The following is an 18,745-nucleotide window of genomic DNA, read 5'->3' on the forward strand; positions in this document are numbered from 1 at the left end:
ACTGAGCCGAACGGAGCCTACGGAGACCCCCATAGACTATAATGGTGTCCGTTAGGTTTACGCTCAGAAGATGATTTTGGAGCGGAGACAAAAGTAGTGCATGCATGATTTTTTATCTCCGCTACAAAAATCTTCCTCTGGGAGGAAACCTAACTGACCCCATTATAGTCTATGGGGGTCTATGGGGTCCGTAGGCTCCGTTCAGCTGAGTTATGTGCCGAATCCGTCCTTTCCATTTTTCCTGCCCCTATAACGGAGTAGGAGAACGGAAAGGCTGAACGCTGATGTGAACAAAGCCTTATTGTGTTAAATTTTGAATAAAATAAACCGGCACTCTTCACCTGGTCAACACGCAGAGAGCAATAATTATTGCTCTCTGCGTGTTGACCAGGTGAAGAGTGCCGGTTTATTATATTCAAAATGTATATCTAACCTCTTCTGATTGGGTGAATCAGCCAAACTTAGAGCACCTGCACATTGTATTGGTCAGGTGAGCCACCAGTAACCTACTTTATGGTGTTAAAATGTTGCCCAGATCCCACTGGAGAATTGCTAAGGCTGTATGTAGCAGCAGCTATGATTTCTACACTGTCATCAAGAGGCTCTAGTATGCGACAATGCTACCAGATTTCAGAAATTTGTTTTTATACTTCCTTATTGATGTCCTATCCTTACTATAGGTGATCAATATCAAAATGGTGGGTGGTCCGACTCCTGTAGATCAGTTGTCTTCACAATTCCAGCACCGGAATGATATTATGCATCTCCATACACTGTGTAATGAATAGGTCCGAAGTCAATTTATTCAAACACTTTGTTTTAATGCTGTACGAGACCTGTCTCTGTACAGCATTAAAATGCATTGCCTCCGTGGGGGCAAAATTCAATTCACCCGAAATTGCGCAAGACTGGAAAACCCCTTTAATACAATACTATGGGATGACCATTAATCATTCACAACTATAGTGGCCAAGCTGCAACAGACCCAGATTTTTTTCTGACTGGAAGAATCACTATAAAAATAAAATGAACCACAGTTTAAGGAAACTACTGTTTTGAAAATCAACAACATAACCTCTGTTTTCCATAGACCTTGTAAGCAATAGAATATTACACAAATGGGACAAACGATAAACTCATTCATTCACTACACGTCGATGTGAACATTTATATGGTAGCTTGCTTCATAAATCTGGTGGGTTTAAGAAGAACTCCATCAGGATCTTAATCTCTCTAAAACAAAAGAGAACACTGTTTAAAAAAATGCTCTTATCATTTTTATATTTCAGAAAAAACAGCAAATGTGCAGAGGTTATCATATACTAAAGAAATGTTCCCCCATCATTTTGAACCATTCTTAGACACCACTGGGCTTTAGGAACAACTATCTAATACTCCTCTCACATCATGTCTTCAGCTTTTATTTGATGTTTATGCCAGGAACAGATCCCAACATATACATCCAGTGGGAAAGTCACCCATAGCCTCCCATGCCCATGTAAACCTGTGGTATATTATTTGCTTAATTGTATACTATTGTATGGAATAGCATACTTTACTATGGTATCCCATGCCTATTTTGCTCTATATCAAATGCGGAACTGTCCAAAGGGGGCCAAAAGTACACTTTGTTGCCTTTGTTGAGTGAATGGAGCCCTATAGATATATTTAGCATGTACGTCAGCAGTTTTTCCCAGCATACAAGATAAGCATACTTCTCTAATGTAAAGGGGTTTTCCGAGATTTTTATACTGATGACCTATCCTTCCAGCACCTGGGACCCCTGCAGATCAGCTGTTTGAGAAGGCAGCAGCGCTCCTGTGGGCACCATGGCTTTCTCTCAGCTTTTCCTAGGTCGATTGACAACACGTTCTTGCATCAAGTGGCCTAGGAGCAACTCAGCCCCATTCAAATGAATGGAGCTGAGTGCGCTACCAAGGGTGTCAGACCCCTACTGATAAGATACTGATGACCTATTCTGAGGATAGCTCATCAGTATTAAAATGTCAGAAAACTCTTTCAATTTTATATGAAACAGTAAGGACTGGGGTTTAAGCTGGATTCAGCCACACCTTTCTGTTAAATTTTTGGTCAGGTTTTAATTGGCATTTTTCCAATGCGTATTTTTCAAAATGTTATATATGTTCATTCAGTATAGAAGGTATACAAAAAGGTATAAAATGTTGTAGACATGCCCTCTAAAACATTGGTAATTCAAAGACATACTTACTCTTGTTTATCTAAAGTAAGTTTTTGTTTCATTAGCCCTCGTTTTATTTCAGAATCAAGGTCCTGTAAAAAAAAAAAAAAAAATCTAAAAGTGTGAATACTGCACCAGTAACAAATCTGCATTAGCCAGTCACCCAGCCAGTATTTGTGTATGCACAGATGTTGAAGGCGTTATCCAGGATAAGGCACATTTCTATCAAAACAGTACTACACCTGTGCACAGGCTGTAGACCTGCAGACTCGCATGGCACTGCTTCTTAAAGAAAGAAGCCCCTTTTAGCACACTAGGGTGCATGGAGTGTACGGGATACTACTAAATGCAGGGAAAGGCTTGTGGAGAATAATGTATAAGGGGAAAGTAAAAAGGAAAGGAATCTGAGAATGTGATAGGCCTGCCGTAAAAAGTGTTTTTAGGGCATGCTTAAAACTGTGGATATTCAAAACTGATTGCCCAGGGTATAACATTCTAGAGAAATGGTCCAGCATGAGAAAAGTCTTGGATATGGGAGTAAGGATTTTGAAGGATGTCATTCTTAGATCAATTGTAGAAGAGAGCATTGGTAGGGTGGAAGACAGATATAAGGGAGGAGTGGAAGGAGTTGCAGCACAGTAGAGAGCTTTGTGGGTTAGTGATAATTTTCAATTTTATATCAGGACACGGAGGCTCCTATTGCTTATCTCTCTCTTTACTGAATCTACCATAGCAGCAAAGAAAAAACATTGAGGACACAGAAAACCATGGCAACAGCCCCTCCCCTCGGTCCCAGTGTATATATGGCATCTTCCCACTGGGATCCTCTTCTTTCTTTGCTGCTACCACATAAGTACATTTGTGTTTTGTTTGTTCTCTGTCATAGCAGACCCATTTTGCAGCTCGACCCTGGGGACGCCGTCTGGGGTGGCTCACGCTCTCATATTCTGTATTCTATATTCACATATATATCTGTCTATTTGTGTATGTAATTTTCCTTATCAATTGCTGTGAGGGCGTTCCGGCATATATAGGGTTCTTCCCTCAGCTCCGCTTCCCCTGAGGCTCGGTCTTTTCCCTCCTACCCCGAGTGAGGACTCCGGGCGCCGGGGGGTTAGTGTTGCGCCTTGGTGTTCTCTGTTTTTCTTGCCTGCCGGAGCGTGCGCCTTCTCCTTCCCCCTCGCGGTTCTTCTGGTCGCGGGCGCCATTTTCTCCGCCGGCAAAGTGCTTGTCCTTTTGCTTGTCCTTCGGACCCGAGATCTCGCAAGATCACGCGGGATCTCGGGAGGAGGGGGGGGGAGTTGTTTCCTCTGTGTTTCCTCTGTTTTTTTCTATTCTCCCTACGCATCGGGTAACCATGCCCCTTGTCTTCCTGCGTCTCGCTCTTTCTTACAGGAGTTTGGCCGCAGTCTCCTCCGGCCCTGCGGATCTACGGTTTGCGCCCACGCCTGCTCCCAGGTTTTTTTCTGTATTGTACCCCAATATTCAGTGAGGGGGTCCTTTGTGGTTCCTCCTCGTGTTTTCCCATCTATACCACCGGCTTGGTTTTTCTGCGGGGTGACTTAACCCCATCAGCATAGATAACATGTCACATCAGCCCTCAGGTTTTACACACCCCCTGCACTGCCCTCACAGGACCCTTCTTCCAGGGGCCAGGTGTCCCCATCCCCCAGGAGAGTTATGGAGCCCTCTGCTTCAGAGGCTCAAGCCCTAGCTCTACAGCAATCGATTTCAAATGCCATAATGATGGCTATGGGCTCTATGTCCTCCGTCCTCACACACTCCATCTCCCAGGTTCTGGTAGCCCAGCCTCATACAGCACACCAGGGTTTAAATTTACCGCTGTTACCACCTCCTTCTGCCTCCAGAACTCACATGACTGATGGTTTTGCTCCATCACTTGAGAACGCGCCTGGATCGCATAAGAGAGCCTGTCCGCGCCAGGCAGAACGTGCGCGGTTATGGAAATCGGCGCGGTCACAACCTGAGTCCGACTCTGATAGGGAGTCCGAGGAGGAGGCACAGTTGCAATCTCTGCATGGTTCAGAGGAGGATTTGGCAGATATTGTGGTGGATCCGACTTCACAGGGTGATCCCTCTCCGAGCCTGCCGCCTACTGACGCTTACCCAGATGTAGCTTCAGGGTCTGCCGTTTCCCTTACGGATCCTGCAGGGGAGCCGCTGTTTGATCCTGACTCGTTACACCACCCCCAGGCCTCAGAATGTCTCCCGGCCACACATGTGGCACAATATATGGAGGCCATGATTCACAAGCCTCTCAATAAGAACGTCCGCAGCAAGCTACGGGCTGAATACCCACGGCCATTAATCCTGCACAATATTTGCGAAACACCAGTGGTGGACCCAAAAATGGTGCAGTTCTTGGCAAAGACGGGTTTCAACCCTTGCAAGGGTTTAGACTCCACCCTGAGGGCATGCCAAGACAAGCTTCTGGATATAACAGGCCCTCTGACGAAAATCTTTGACATGGCCAAATCCGCTAAAGCGGTCGGTAAACAGGTGGACCCTGAGGAGCTCAGGGGGTGGATTTAGAGGGCCATCTGTATAGCGGGAAATGTCAACACGTCTCTCGCCATAGAAAGGCGGAAAGCGATCTTAATTAAGATAGAGCCCAAGCTGGCCAACTTGGCGCTATCTGAGGCGGGCAAAGATGCCCAATGGCTCCTGTTTGGAGACTCCTTTATTAAGGAGCTAGGCAAGTATGTAGGGGCCTTTACGGCCCTCGACAAGGTGCAGACGTCTATGCGCAAGGTTTTTCCGAACCGTTTCTCCGCCAGGGCCGGCAGTTCCTGGGGCTGTCTGTCCGGCTGGTCCTCCGTCCATACCAGAGGATCGGGTAGAGGCTCCTTTGCGTACCGGGCATCTCTGCAAGACCCTCTTCACCAACCCGCATTCTTCCCGTTCCGGGGCGGACCAGGTCGATCCCCGTCTTTCTCTACTTTCTTCTGTTATTTGCATCGGGGCAGACTCTGTCTTTTTTCACATGCGTGGACAAGGGTCACCTCCGACCCATGGGTCTTGTCCGCGGTCAGAGGGTTTGAGATAGATCTCGTGGCCAACCCAGTGGGTCTGCCTCCTCCGCACCCCATGGTGTTGTCCGGCCCAGCACGATCACTCGTCCACATGGAACTGACAGAACTATACCAGAAAGGGGCAATGGAACTAGCCCCTACGGGCCGCGCGGGAGTTGTCAGCAACATCTTCTTAGTTCAAAAGAAAGGGGGCCAAATGCGCCCTGTTATCAATCTCAAGACTTTGACCACGTTTGTCCAGTATCGCCACTTCAAAATGGAGGGCATCCATCTCCTGAGGGACATGCTTCTCCCGGGGGATTGGATGGCCAAACTAGACCTCAAGGATGCCTACCTGACGGTCCCTGTGGCACCCAGTTCCAGAGATTTACTACGTTATCTATGGAACGATCAAATGTGGCGGTTCACGTGCCTCTCTTTCGGCCTCTCTTCCGTCCTGTGGTGTTTCACCAAGCTGATGCGCCCAGTAGTGGCTTGGCTTTGCAGCCGGGGAGTGCGATTAATTATTTACCTGGACGATATCCTGTTCATGGCCCACAGTCCCTCCGTCCTCCAGGAACACTTAGAAATGTCCACGACGCTCATCTCCAGCCTGGGGTTCATCATCAACTAGGACAAATCTTGCCTGACCCCCTCCACGTCCATGGAGTTTTTGGCCTTCACCATAGACTCTGTCGCTCAACCTCTCAGTCTCCCCCAATCGAAAGTCCGAGCTATTCGCAAGGAGTTAAAACACTCCCTGACGTTGCCTCAGGTGTCCCTGAGACATCTGCTGCGGATAATCGGTCTCTTGGCATCGTCCATTCAGGCGATATTTCCGGCACCTATACACTATCGAGCGTAGCAACGACATGCCGACACTCTCGCTTTGGACGTAGAGACCAGACACGAGTTGATGTGGTGGATCCATAATCTCTCGGTGTGGAATGGCAGGACTCATTATAGAATAGTATGCCAGTCTTCACGGCTGGGGGGCACATTGCAACGGCGTCTCCACTGGAGGCCCTTGGTCTCTGGATGAATCACGACTCCACATCAACGCCTTGGAGCTCCTGGCAGGATCTTTGGTGATACGGAGCTTCGTCAACGGCATAGTCAGGGCCTGTATCAGGCTCCGTATGGACAATGTGTCGGCGGTCCGATACGTCAATTGCATGGGCGGCACGTGTTCCTCCGTACTTACACACTTCGCAAAAGATTTCTGGGATAATTTTTTGGCCAGGGACGTCATGGTGGTCGCGGAATACCTCTCGGGCCTCCACACTATTCGGGCAGACTGGAGCTCACATTTCATGTCCGACTCCAGCGATTGGAAATTAGATGTGACAATTTTCTCTGCCGTTTCATCCCGATGGGGCCCCTTCTCCATCGACCTCTTCGCGTCACGATTGAACACACAACTACCCAGATTTTTCAGCTGGCGACCGGACCCGGAGGGTTCTACTCCAGATTCCGTGTCAATCAGCCGAACTGGTTCTGATTCTACCCTTTTGGAAGTCCAAGTCCTGGTTCCCCCACCTGTTAGAACTGCTCGTCGACGAGTCGGCCCTCCTGCCCGCTCACCATTACCTTCTCAGAGGGCCAGCGGGTCAGCTTCACCCGTTACTTCAGGAAGGAGTCTTACAACTCCTCGCCTGCAGGGTGTCGGGGGTCCCTGGGACGTCTCGGGCGTTTCGGAGACGACTAGATTCTTACTGGAGAGTGCATGGGCTCCTGGAACTAGACTAGCCTATCGAGCAGCCTGGGACACCTGAACTCGTTGGTGCTTCGCTCGGGATCTGGATCCCGTTGAGGCACCTGTAACTGCAGTATTGCTTTTTCTGTCGTCCTTGTTCGAAGAGGGTAAAGTGTACCGCACTATTAATCTTTACAGATCCGCAATCTCTTCTAGACCTCTGGTCTGTAGACTGCTCCAAGGCTCTCATCTCTCCCGTCCACCGAGACCTAGTTTTTCCGCGACTTGGGATGTGTCAACTGTCCTAAATTTTTTCGTTAACTGGCCGTCTAACGGACAATTGTCGTTGCAACAGTTATCAGCGAAGCTGGTCACCTTGTTTTGCCTGATTTCTTGCAAAAGGGTGTCGGATGTACGGGCCTTAGACCATGACGCCCGTTCGTTTACTCCGGAGGGGTTACGTTTAACATCTCCCGTCGTACAAAAACCAACATCCGTTCAGTGTCTTATCCGCAGTTGTGTCCAGTGGCTTGCCTGCAGGAATACGAATCGCGCACGCTAAACTTGCGTTCTTCAGTTTCCCCTCACCTGTTTATTTCATTGCCAGCGTTACGCTCTCACGGTGGGTTAAGTGGATCTTGTCCCTCTCTGGGATTGATACTTCTATTTTAACCGCGCACTCAGTTCGGAGCGCGGCGGCCACTTCCATTTGGAGGACGTCATGAAATTGGCAGATTGGTCTACGGTCTCCACCTTCCGAGAATTCTATTTTCGGCCACCGTCTCATGCTTTCTCTTCTGTCGTGGCTCAACTTTAAACTTGCAATAGGAGCCTCCGTGTCCTGATATAAAATTTCATGATTTTCCAATTCCATGACGTAAAGTCATGATTTTATGAAGGACAAGAAGGTGAGTATTGCCCCACCCCTCTTACTTGCCCCCCCCCCCCCCGGTTTTTCAGGTGGTCTTTTTTGGTGATCTGTGTATTGCCTCGGCTATTTATGACTTCTGTTTTGAACCAGTGACTATGTTTATGTGTGATGATGATCCCTGTCGGCTTCTCAATGCTTCTTTATTGAACATTTTTCCACAGGCTGAAGATGTCAAGCCTTAAAGAGCATGCTCCAGCGCTTCTTTGATTCCGAGGTCCGTTCTTCCTCGTACATGATGTTGTTGTTCCAGTTAAGAGAGTCACCGACGAAAGTTTTTCCAGTCGTCCCGAATGTTTTCGCCAAGAAGATGTTCATTCACCAAGTTGGACTCAGTTTAGGATGCTGGCAGTACACAAAGAAAGAGGTGGATCACAGTGGGAAGACACCATATATACACTGGGACTGAGGGGAGGGGCTGTTGCCATGGTTTTCTGTGTCCTCAATGTTTTTTCTTTGCTGCTATGGTAGATTCAGTAAAGAGAGAGATAAGCAATACTCGCCTCCGTGTCATTCATAAAATCATGACTTTACGTCATGGAATAGGAAAATCATGAAATTGTATTCTACTACACTGTAGGGGAAAGGAGGGTGGTGACTGGCATTTGGTGGAGACATCAGTGTAGCAACTGGATAGCCTGGCTGCTGCATTTAAAGGATAACTGTCACATTTAGACCCCAATTTCAATTTTCATATATGTAGTTACTAATAACATGATATTCCAGAATCAGTTACTATTAGACTGACTTACCCCATATTTAATAAGATTCAGCCCTTAGCAACCAGTCTGCATAAAACTGCAATTTCACTATTCAGTTAAGATGGCCGCCACTGCCCTCACCATGAGGCTAATCCCGCCTGCCCTCACTAGCCAGTAACAATAGCCCCCCAAAAGTGTCAGTAACCAGAGCCCTCCAGCTAAAGGCTTAATCTCCTGCAGCACAAAGGGGTCCTCTTACCACATGTTGCTTTCATTTATACACTGAGCAGATGGCAGATCTCCCTTCCCTGTTGTGCGCTGATTCAACTCTGCATTCTCCAAGTCTGCTGAGTGAGGGAGCGTCTGCCAAGCGCAGGGACAGGGAGAAGTGCACACAGCCCAGGCACTGTTATCAGCTGCTGGGGAGGACCTGGCTTTAATCATTTACTTACAGTCCCTGGCTGTCAGTAATGTGACCTTACACGCAGCCTGCTTCTGCGTCCTCCGTCCTTCAACAGATAGACTGACCATGCCTAGCAACCCTATTTTAAGCACAGGGGTAAAAGTAGGCAGTACAGGGAACAAAAATGTGGAATTAAGGGGTAATTGTATACACAGTGAAAAGTTGAAATAGGGCCACCAAGGTGATATTAATCACCACACTCCAATACCCCAAAAAAATATATACGACAGTTATCCTTTAACACACGGTAGATAGGGCAGGAGACAGTTTAGTGAATAGAAGACTGATTAGTAATGCGTTACAATAATAAAGACTCTAATGAATTAGAGCAACATCATGATTTTTTTCCATCTTCACAGTAAGAAAAGGATGGATTCTGGAGATGTTTTTGAGGTGCAGATGACATGAGCAAGCAACTGAATGAAAGACAGATCTTAGACAAACATAACTCCAATATAGGAGACGTGCACTCTAGGAGTCATGGTAGTAGAACACAGTAAAACTGACTTATACGTTTAAGTAACAGATTTTGGAACACAAGAAGCTCAGTTTTTGATAGAGAGAGGACATGATGACAGGAAATCATTGTTTTCTAAGTAGGGGAGATTTAAAGGAAAAATGTAAGGTATGGCCCAACGGTGAGGCTGGCTACATTAAGCAAAGCCATGCCCACCAGCATCAGCCAACGGCTGCACGATTTTGTGGTAAAATCGTGCTCCCATTCGCTACCGCAGTGGGCATGGCTTACCCTTATATAAATGGGTATCATCAGCATATAGAGCGTACTGAAAGCCAAATCGGCCAATAATTTGTCCAATATGGACCATGTAGAGAGAACGTAAGAATCTTTATTTATATAGCACCAACATATCCCACAACACTTGACAGGGTACATGCACAAACAAAATCAGTCATTACATAATACCAATTTAATTAACACTTCAAATAATAGAGTGAGGCTCTAGTGCACAAGAGCTAACAATCTAAGGGGAGATAGGGGTGGCGCAAAAGGTAAAAAGTCCTTATTCAGTACAATACATAGGACAGGAGAATTATTATTATGCTCAGAGGAATCCCTTAGACAGTATTTGGCTTGGGTCCATGCTCTTATATTCAACAGCTCACTAAACTACTTTTGCCAAAGGTAACCAAATATGAGCTCAGTATAGATCGGGGACATTGAATCAGATTCTGTGGAGAACCATGCTTGTCAGATTTACTTTCTCTGCATGTCGCACAACAAGCCATTCCACAATCCACTCATGACATTACGTGAAAATAGTAAAACTCAAAAAACAGCATACAGTCAGGTCCATAAATATTGGGACATCGACACAATTCAAAATTTTTTGGCTCTACACACCACCACAATGGATTTGAAATGAAACGAACAAGATGTGCTTTAACATCAGACTATCAGCTTTAATTTGAGGGTATTTACATCCAAATCAGGTGAATGGTGTAGGAATTACAACAGTTTGCATATGTGCCTCCCACTTGTTAAGGGACCAGAAGTAATGGGACAGAATAATAATCATAAATCAAACTTTCACTTTTTAATACTTGGTTGCAAATCCTTTGCAGTCAATTATAGCCTGAAGTCTGGAACGCATAGACATCACTAGACGCTGGGTTTCATCCTTGGTGATGCTTTGCCAGGCCTCTACTGCAACTGTCTTCAGTTCCTGCTTGTTCTTGGGGCATTTTCCTTTCAGTTTTATCTTCAGCAATGTGAAATGCATGCTCAATCGGATTCAGGTCAGGTGATTGACTTTGACCATTGCATAACATTCCACTTCTTTCCCTTAAAAAACTCTTTGGTTGCTTTTGCAGTATGCTTTGGGTCATTGTACTGCACTGTGAAGCGCCGTCCAATGAGTTCTGAAGCTAAATATGAGCAGATAATATTGCCCAAAACACTTCAGAATTCATCCTGCTGATTTTGTCAGCAGTCACATCATCAATAAATACAAGAGAACAAGTTCCATTTGCAGCCATAGATGCCCACGCCATGACACTACCACCTCCATGCTTCACTGATGAGGTAGTATACTTAGGATCATGAGCAGTTCCTTTCCTTCTCCATACTCTTCTCTTCCCATCACTCTGGTACAAGTTGATCTTGGTCTCATCTGCCCATAGGATGTTGTTCCAGAACTGTGAAGGCTTTTTTAGATGTCGTTTGGCAAACTCTAATCTGGCCTTCCTGTTTTTGAGGCTCACCAATGGTTTACATCTTGTGGTGAGCCCTCTGTATTCACTCTGGTGAAGTCTTCTCTTGATTGTTGACTTTGACACACATACACCTACCTCCTGGAGAGTATTCTTGATCTGGCCAACTGTTGTGAAGGGTGTTTTCTTCACCAGGGAAAGAATTCTTCGGTCATCCACTACAGTTGTTTTCCGTGGTCTTCCGGGTCTTTTGGTGTTGCTGAGCTCACCGGTGCGTTCCTTCTTTTTAAGAATGTTCCAAACAGTTATTTTGGCCACGCCTACTGTTTTTGCTATCTCTCTGATGGGTTTGTTTTGTTTTTTCAGCCTAATGATGGCTTGCTTCACTGATAGTGACAGCTCTTTGGATCTCATCTTGAGAGTTGACAGCAACAGATTCCAAATGCAAATAGCACACTTGAAATGAACTCTGGACCTTTTATCTGCTCATTGTAATTGGGACAATGAGGGAATAACACATACCTGGCCATGGAACAGCTGAGAAGCCAATTGTCCCATTACTTTTGGTCCCTTAACAAGTGGGAGGCACATATGCAAACTGTTGTAATTCCTACACCGTTCCCCTGATTTGGATGTAAATACCCTCAAATTAAAGCTGACTGTCTGCACATCTTGTTTGTTTCATTTCAAATCCATTGTGGTGGTATGTAGAGCCAAAATTTTTAGAATTGTGTCGATGTCCCAATATTTATGGACCTGACTGTATAACTCATATAAACACAGTGGTAACAGAGTACAGGTTGCCATGCACCTAGCAAGAGTTAGTGCTCATTCAGATAAGTGAGGTTAGGGTACTTTCACACTAGCGTTAAAGTTTTCTGGTATTAAGTTCTATCACAGGGGCTCAATACCGGAAAAAAACACTTTAGTTTTATCCTAATTCATTCTGAATGGAAAGCATTCCGTTCAGTATGCATCAGGATGTCTTCAGTTAAGTCCCTCTTACGGTATTTGGGCAGAGAAAATACTGCAGCACGCTGCAGTATTTTCTCTGTCCAAAATTCCGGAACACTTGGCGGAATGCCGGATCCAGCATTAATTTACATTGAAATGTATTAATGCCGGATGCGGTACCAAGTGTTCCGGAAAAGCGTATCCGATCTCCCGTTCTGCGCATGCGCAGACCTTTAAAAATGTGGAAAAAATAAATAATGGATCCGGTGTGTCAATGCATTTGTCAGTCGGAGCCGGAAACAAATGCTAACCGTTTGCATACGGATTTCCGGATCCGGCAGGCAGTTCCGGCAACGGAATTGCCTTTCGTAATCCAACAACGCAAGTGTGAAAGTACTCTTAACCTGTTCCGGACACATGACGTACCGTTCCGGCATGATGTCCCGGTACTTAAGGACACATGACGTACTGGTACGCCATGTGTAGTTCTGATCACCGCCGCCCGGTGGGCGGTGATCAGAACAAGGTGCCTGCTCAAATCATCATCCCCCAGTATCGGCAATCGCCGCAAACCGCAGGTCAAACCAGACTTGCGTTTGCGGCTTTTACAGGTTGCGGCGGCCGCGGTGCCAGAAGTATTGGAATGCATTGTAAAGGGGATTAGACCCCCAAAAGATGAAGTCCAAAATAGGGACAAAAAATAAAGTAAAAATAAAAGTTGAAAAAATAAAGTTTTCCCCCAAAAAATTAAAAGTTTCAAGTAGAAATAAACAAAAACGTAATTTCCCCCAAATAAAGTTAAAAAAAAGTGGTAAAAATTAGGGTGGAAAAAACATATTAGGTATTGCCGCGTTCGTATCGACCGGCTCTATAAACATATCACATGACCTAACCCCTAAAAACCATAAAAAATAGAAACTGTGCTAAATTAAGTGATCAAAAAGGCGTATGCCCACCAAAATAGTACCAATCTAACCATCACCTCATCCTGCAAAAAATTAGCCCCTACCTAAGACAATCGCCCAAAAAAAAAAAAAAAACTATGGCTCAGAATACGGAGACACTAAAACATCATTAAAAAAAAAAACAAAAAAAACTTTCATTGTGTAAAACTTAAAAGTAAATGAAAAAAGTATACATATTAGGTATCGCCGCGTCCATAAGAACCTGCTCTATAAAAATATCACATGACCTAACCCCTCAGGTGAACACCGTAAAAAAATAAAAATAAAAACGGTGTAAAAAAAGCAATTTTTTGTCACCTTACATCACAAAAAGTGTAATATCAAGCGATCAAACAGTCATACGCACCCCAAAATAGGGCCAATCAAACAATCATCTCATCCCACAAAAATCATACCCTACCCAAGATAATCGCCTAAAAACTGAAAAAACTATGGCCTTTAGATTATGGAAACACTAAAACATGATTTTTTTTGTTTCAAAAATGAAGTCGTTGTGTAAAACTTACATAAATAAAAAAAGTATACATATTAGGTATCGCCGCGTCCGTAATAACTTGCTCTATAAAAATATCACATTAACTAACCCCTCAGGTGAATACTGTAAAAAAAGGGTGTAAAAAAAGCCATTTTTTGTCACCTTACATCACAGAAAGTGTAATAGCAAGTGATCAAAACTCATACACAACCCAAAATAGTGCCAATCAAACCGTAATCTCATCTCACAAAAATCATACCCTACCCAAAATAATCACCCAAAAACTGAAAAAACTATAGCTCTCAGACTATGGAGACACTAAAACATGATTTTTGTTGTTTCAAAAATGAAATCATTGTGTAAAACTTACATAAATAAAAAAAATTGTATACATATTGGGTATCGCCGTGTCCGTGACAACATGGTCTATAAAAATACCACATGATATAACCTGTCAGATGAATGCTGTAAATGACAAAAAATAAAAACGGTGCCAAAACAGCTATTTCTTGTTACCTTGCCTCACAAAAAGTGTAATATAGAGCAACCAAAAATCATATGTACCCTAAACTAGTACCAACTAAACTGCCACCATATCCGTAGTTTCTAAAATGGGGTAACTTTTTTGGAGTTTCTACTCTAGGGGTGCATCAGGGGGGCTTCAAATGGAACATAGTTTCAAAAAAACAGTCCAGCAAAGTCTGCCTTCCAAAAACCGTATATGGCATTCCTTTCCTTTTTTGCCCTGCCGTGTGCCCGTACAGCAGTTTACGACCACATATGGGGTGTTTCTGTAAACTGCAGAATCAGGGCCATAAATATTGAGTTTTGTTTGGCTGTTAACCCTTGCTTTGTAACTGGAAAAAAATTTAATAAAAATGGAAAATCTGCCAAAAAAGGGAAATTTTTAAATTGTATCTCTATTTTCCATTAATTCTTGTGTAACACCTAAAGGGTTAACAAAGTTTGTCAAATCAGTTTTGAATACCTTGAGGGGTGTAGTTTCTAGAATGGATCATTTTTGGGTGGTTTCTATTATGTAAGCCTCACAAAGTGACTTCAGACCTGAACTGGTCCTTAAAAACTTGTTCTTTGAAAATTTCTGAGAAATGTCAAGATTTGCTTCTAAACTTCTAAGCCTTGTAACGTCCACCAAAAATAAAAATGTCATTCCCAAAATGATCCTAACATGAAGTAGACATATGAGGAATGTAAAGTAATAACTATTTTTGTAGTTATTACTATGTATTATAGAAGTAGAGAAATTAAAACTTGGAAATTTGAAAATTTTTCAAAATTTTTGGCAAATTTGGTATTTTTTTAGAAATAAAAATGAATTTTTTGGACTTCATTTTACCAGTGTCATGAAGTACAATATGTGACGAAAAAATAATCTCAGAATGGCCTGGATAAGTCAAAGAGTTTTAAAGTTATCACCACATAAAGTAACACTTGTCAGATTTGCAAAAAATGGCTTGGTCCTTAAAGGGACACCGACAGGCCCAATAAGCATAATTATCTATATATATGCATGCACAGGTCTTCTAATGTGTATTAAAAACATAAGTATAACCCCTGTCCACCTTATAAATACAGCAAACTCATGTTTTATAACCTGAAGTAATCGCTTTTCTTTCTGCCCAAGGGGCGGCGTTTCAGCTTCACTTCTGCCCAGCCAGCCGCCCTCCAACCGCCGTTTTGAAGCGCCGCCCAGCTCATCAATATTCACTTCGCTGGGCGGCCTCTGCTGTCCCCGACGTTCTGAGATCCCGCGCATGCCCAATAGAAAGCTATGGGTGCCGGGCGCATGCGCAGAAGCTGAAAGTGAGTCCGATGCCCATAGCTTTCTTTTATTTTTATTTTTTTTTAAAAATTCTTTATTGTTTTTCTGAACCAAAAATGTGAATTCCATTACATATAGTTTAAGAAAAAAATACAGGTAATCATACACCAATTCACATACTTGACCCTGTTATACCCACCCCCCACCCCTTGATTCACTGCAGCGGGATCCGACAATATTATATTGCTACTCATGGTCATCCCCAAATACCACAAATAGCCAAGCTCTTTGGAGCAAAAAAAAAGAGAAAAAAAGAGCATCAAAAGACACGCCCCTTCCAGGACTACTCTGCTTTTCTTACAATTCTTCTGTAAGCATCAATGGTATCTATCTGAGCCTTCCACTCGGAATAAGTAGGGCTGTTTTTTGTGCCCCAATATTTAAGAATCAAGGCCTTTGCGGCTGTGAAACTCTTCAGAGAGGTTCTAATCTGATAGGGCGTTAAATCCGTATGGGTGAAAAAACCTAATATTGCCTGCGTGAAACAGCGATTCAATTTAATCTTATGTCTGCTGTGTAGATCTTCATAAATTCTAGTCCAAAATCTGTTTATTTCTGGGCAATCCCATAACAGGTGACCTAGACCGGCATTTTCGGCCGAACATTTCCAACACGTATCCCTTCTTTCCCTATATATTTTGGCAAGGAAGGTGGGGGAATAATACAAGCGATGTACAATCCTGAACTGGATTAATTTATATTTTTGGGATATCGATGCCTTTTTTATATTTCAATGTACTATATCCCAATCAACAGTACTTCCTGTGCCTAATTCAGCTTCCCATCCTCCCTTGCTTTTAAATGTTGTTATTTCTCCTAAGCAGTCCCGAAATCTACGATATATTTGTGAAAGAGTGAGTTGTGTATCCCTAAATTTGAAACAATAATCTAAGAAGGAGTTTGCCCTGGTGATCAAAGAATCTTTATCCTGGGTGTTCGTGTATGCGTGTCTAATTTGTGCATATCTATATCTATCTAGAAAAGTGACATTTATACCCTTTATTAAATCGTCAAAAGGCATAATACTTCCGTGAGATGTTATTTGGTTTAGACGGTTAATACCAAGTGAATTCCAATACTTATAATCTTCAATTAACCTAAACTCTTTTAAATTGTGATTGTGCCAAAGAGGAGTAAAAAGTGTGGAGCTGCTTACACCCAATATCTTCTTAGTTTTATTCCAAACCTTATCTAACGTGTCACTGATTAAACACAGTTTTTTTCTTTTTCCCGGATGCCCGGTCTCCAGGATAGAGAAAATGTCTCCATATGGCCCCAAAAAATCCCTTGAGAGGATATTCAGCAGCATCGCAGACTGGTGATCCCCCCCCCACCCCCCCCGCCCCACCCACAACCTTATCTGAGCTGCGATGTAGTATCCCTGCAGCTTTCTATTGGGCATGCGCCGGATCTCGGAACGTCGGGGACAGCAGAAGCTGCCCAGCAAAGTGAATATTGATGAGCTGGGCGGCGCTTCAAAACGGTGGTTGGGGGCGGCTGGCTGGGCAGAAGTGAAGCTGAAACGCCGCCCCTTGGGCAGAAAGAAAAGCGATTACTTCAGGTTATAAAACATGAGTTTGCTGTATTTATAAGGTGGACAGGGGTTATACTTATATGTTTTTAATACACATTAGAAGACCTGTGCATGCATATATATAGATAATTATGCTTATCGGACCTGTCAGTGTCCCTTTACGGTGAAAATGAGCCCGGTCCCTAAGAGGTTAAACTCGTTTTTGCTTACAATATGTGATTGTCAATGTTTATGTATTCTTTCCTTATACAAAGGCCTCACACAGGTCATAGAGCATCCCTGGAAAACCCTCCCATAGGTTCCTCTCTAGATCATTTTGTCTATGGCATATGTAGCTCCTGTAAAGCAATTTTCTTTAATGCTTTCTAAATACTGTTAAGAACAGCTCAGGCACAGTGGTTTCTCAGGCACAGAGGGGTTCTTCTTGTATACAAGAGCTAATGGATGGTAACGGAAATAGTAGCCAGGATACAAAAGGGATATTAGATATTCTAAAAGGGTTTTATGTCTCTCTCTATGCTTCTAAGGCGTCTAGCTCGGAGGAGGCCTTGTCCGCCTTTCTGGCTGAGGCTCAGCTATCAGTGTTATCAGAGGAGGATAGAGAGAGACTGGAAGAGCCGATCACGCTGGAGGAGTTGGAGGCAGCTCTTGGGGGGATGGCGAATGGTAAGGCGCCGGGGGCAGACGGTATACCAGTGGAGGTATATAAAAAATTGCAAGGGATACTTCTCCCTGAATTACTAAAGGTTCTTGAATATTCTCTGGAGACGGGTTCGCTACCACATTCTATGCAGGAGGCTATCATAGTAGTTATTCCTAAGCCTGGGAAGGATCCCAAAGTTCCTGATTCTTATAGACCAATTTCGCTATTAACAGCAGATGTGAAGCTCCTGGCAAAGGTGTTGGCAAACAGGCTGTCCAGAGTAATACTTACTATAGTGCACCCGGATCAAACTGGCTTTATGCCTGGGAAATCGACTGCTATAAATATCCGTAGAGTATATACTAGTCTGAATATTCCAGCAGATAATGGAGGAGATAGGGCCTTACTTGCGTTAGACGCCGCTAAGGCATTTGACAGTGTTGAATGGAACTACCTATGGGAAACATTGAGAGTCATGGGCTTTGGTACTCGATTTATTCAGTGGGTGAAAGTGTTGTATTCAAGCCCAAAAGCACGGATCAGAGCTAATGGGGGGCTGTCAGATAGCTTTTCTTTGTCCAGGGGCACCAGACAGGGGTGCCCATTGTCACCCTTGTTGTTTGCGTTAGCAATTGAACCACTTGCAGCCCTTATTCGCCTGTCACCTCATATTGTGGGGTTTAGATATGGTGAGACGCAAAACAAAGTGGCGATGTATGCTGATGACACTATGTTATTTTTGGGTGACACTGGGGGCTCTCTGGATGCGGCCATGGCTTTAATAGATAGATTTGGTGGCTTCTCTGGGCTCCGGATAAATTGGCAGAAGTCCGCCTTGATGCCGGTTGACGGACAGGCACTCTCTGGTGTGCAGGCAGATAGTTTGATTCCTTGGGTGGGCAAGTTTAAATATTTGGGGCTATATATAACACCTAGACTGCTAGATTTTGAAGAGCTTAATTTAACCCCTTTGCTAAATACCTTCAGGCTTAAGGCTAGGACATGGGGTAGACTCTTTTTGTCAGTAGTGGGTAGAGTGAATCTCCTAAAAATGGTAATGATGCCTCAGTTACTATACATATTGAATAATGCACCTGTATGGATCCCAGTGGAGAGATTTAGGAAAATACATTCGATAT

At 44.0% G+C, this 18,745-nt stretch overlaps 1 protein-coding gene across 1 annotated transcript in view; it reads right to left on the reverse strand.

Moving 5' to 3' along the window:
* Window positions 1-225: 225 nt before the first annotated feature.
* C4H6orf118 (chromosome 4 C6orf118 homolog) overlaps window positions 226-18,745 on the reverse strand; it is a 223,839-nt gene continuing 205,319 nt past the window's right edge. The window contains exons 9-10 of the mRNA XM_040429291.1: window positions 2,231-2,292; window positions 226-1,233 (exon numbers count right to left, since the gene is read on the reverse strand). Of these exons, the coding sequence (XP_040285225.1) occupies window positions 1,185-1,233; window positions 2,231-2,292 (111 nt within the window). The 3' untranslated portion in view covers window positions 226-1,184. The remainder of the gene's footprint in view (window positions 1,234-2,230; window positions 2,293-18,745) is intronic.

The sequence above is a fragment of the Bufo bufo genome, chromosome 4, assembly GCF_905171765.1.
Source record: "Bufo bufo chromosome 4, aBufBuf1.1, whole genome shotgun sequence".
Lineage (NCBI taxonomy): Eukaryota > Metazoa > Chordata > Amphibia > Anura > Bufonidae > Bufo > Bufo bufo.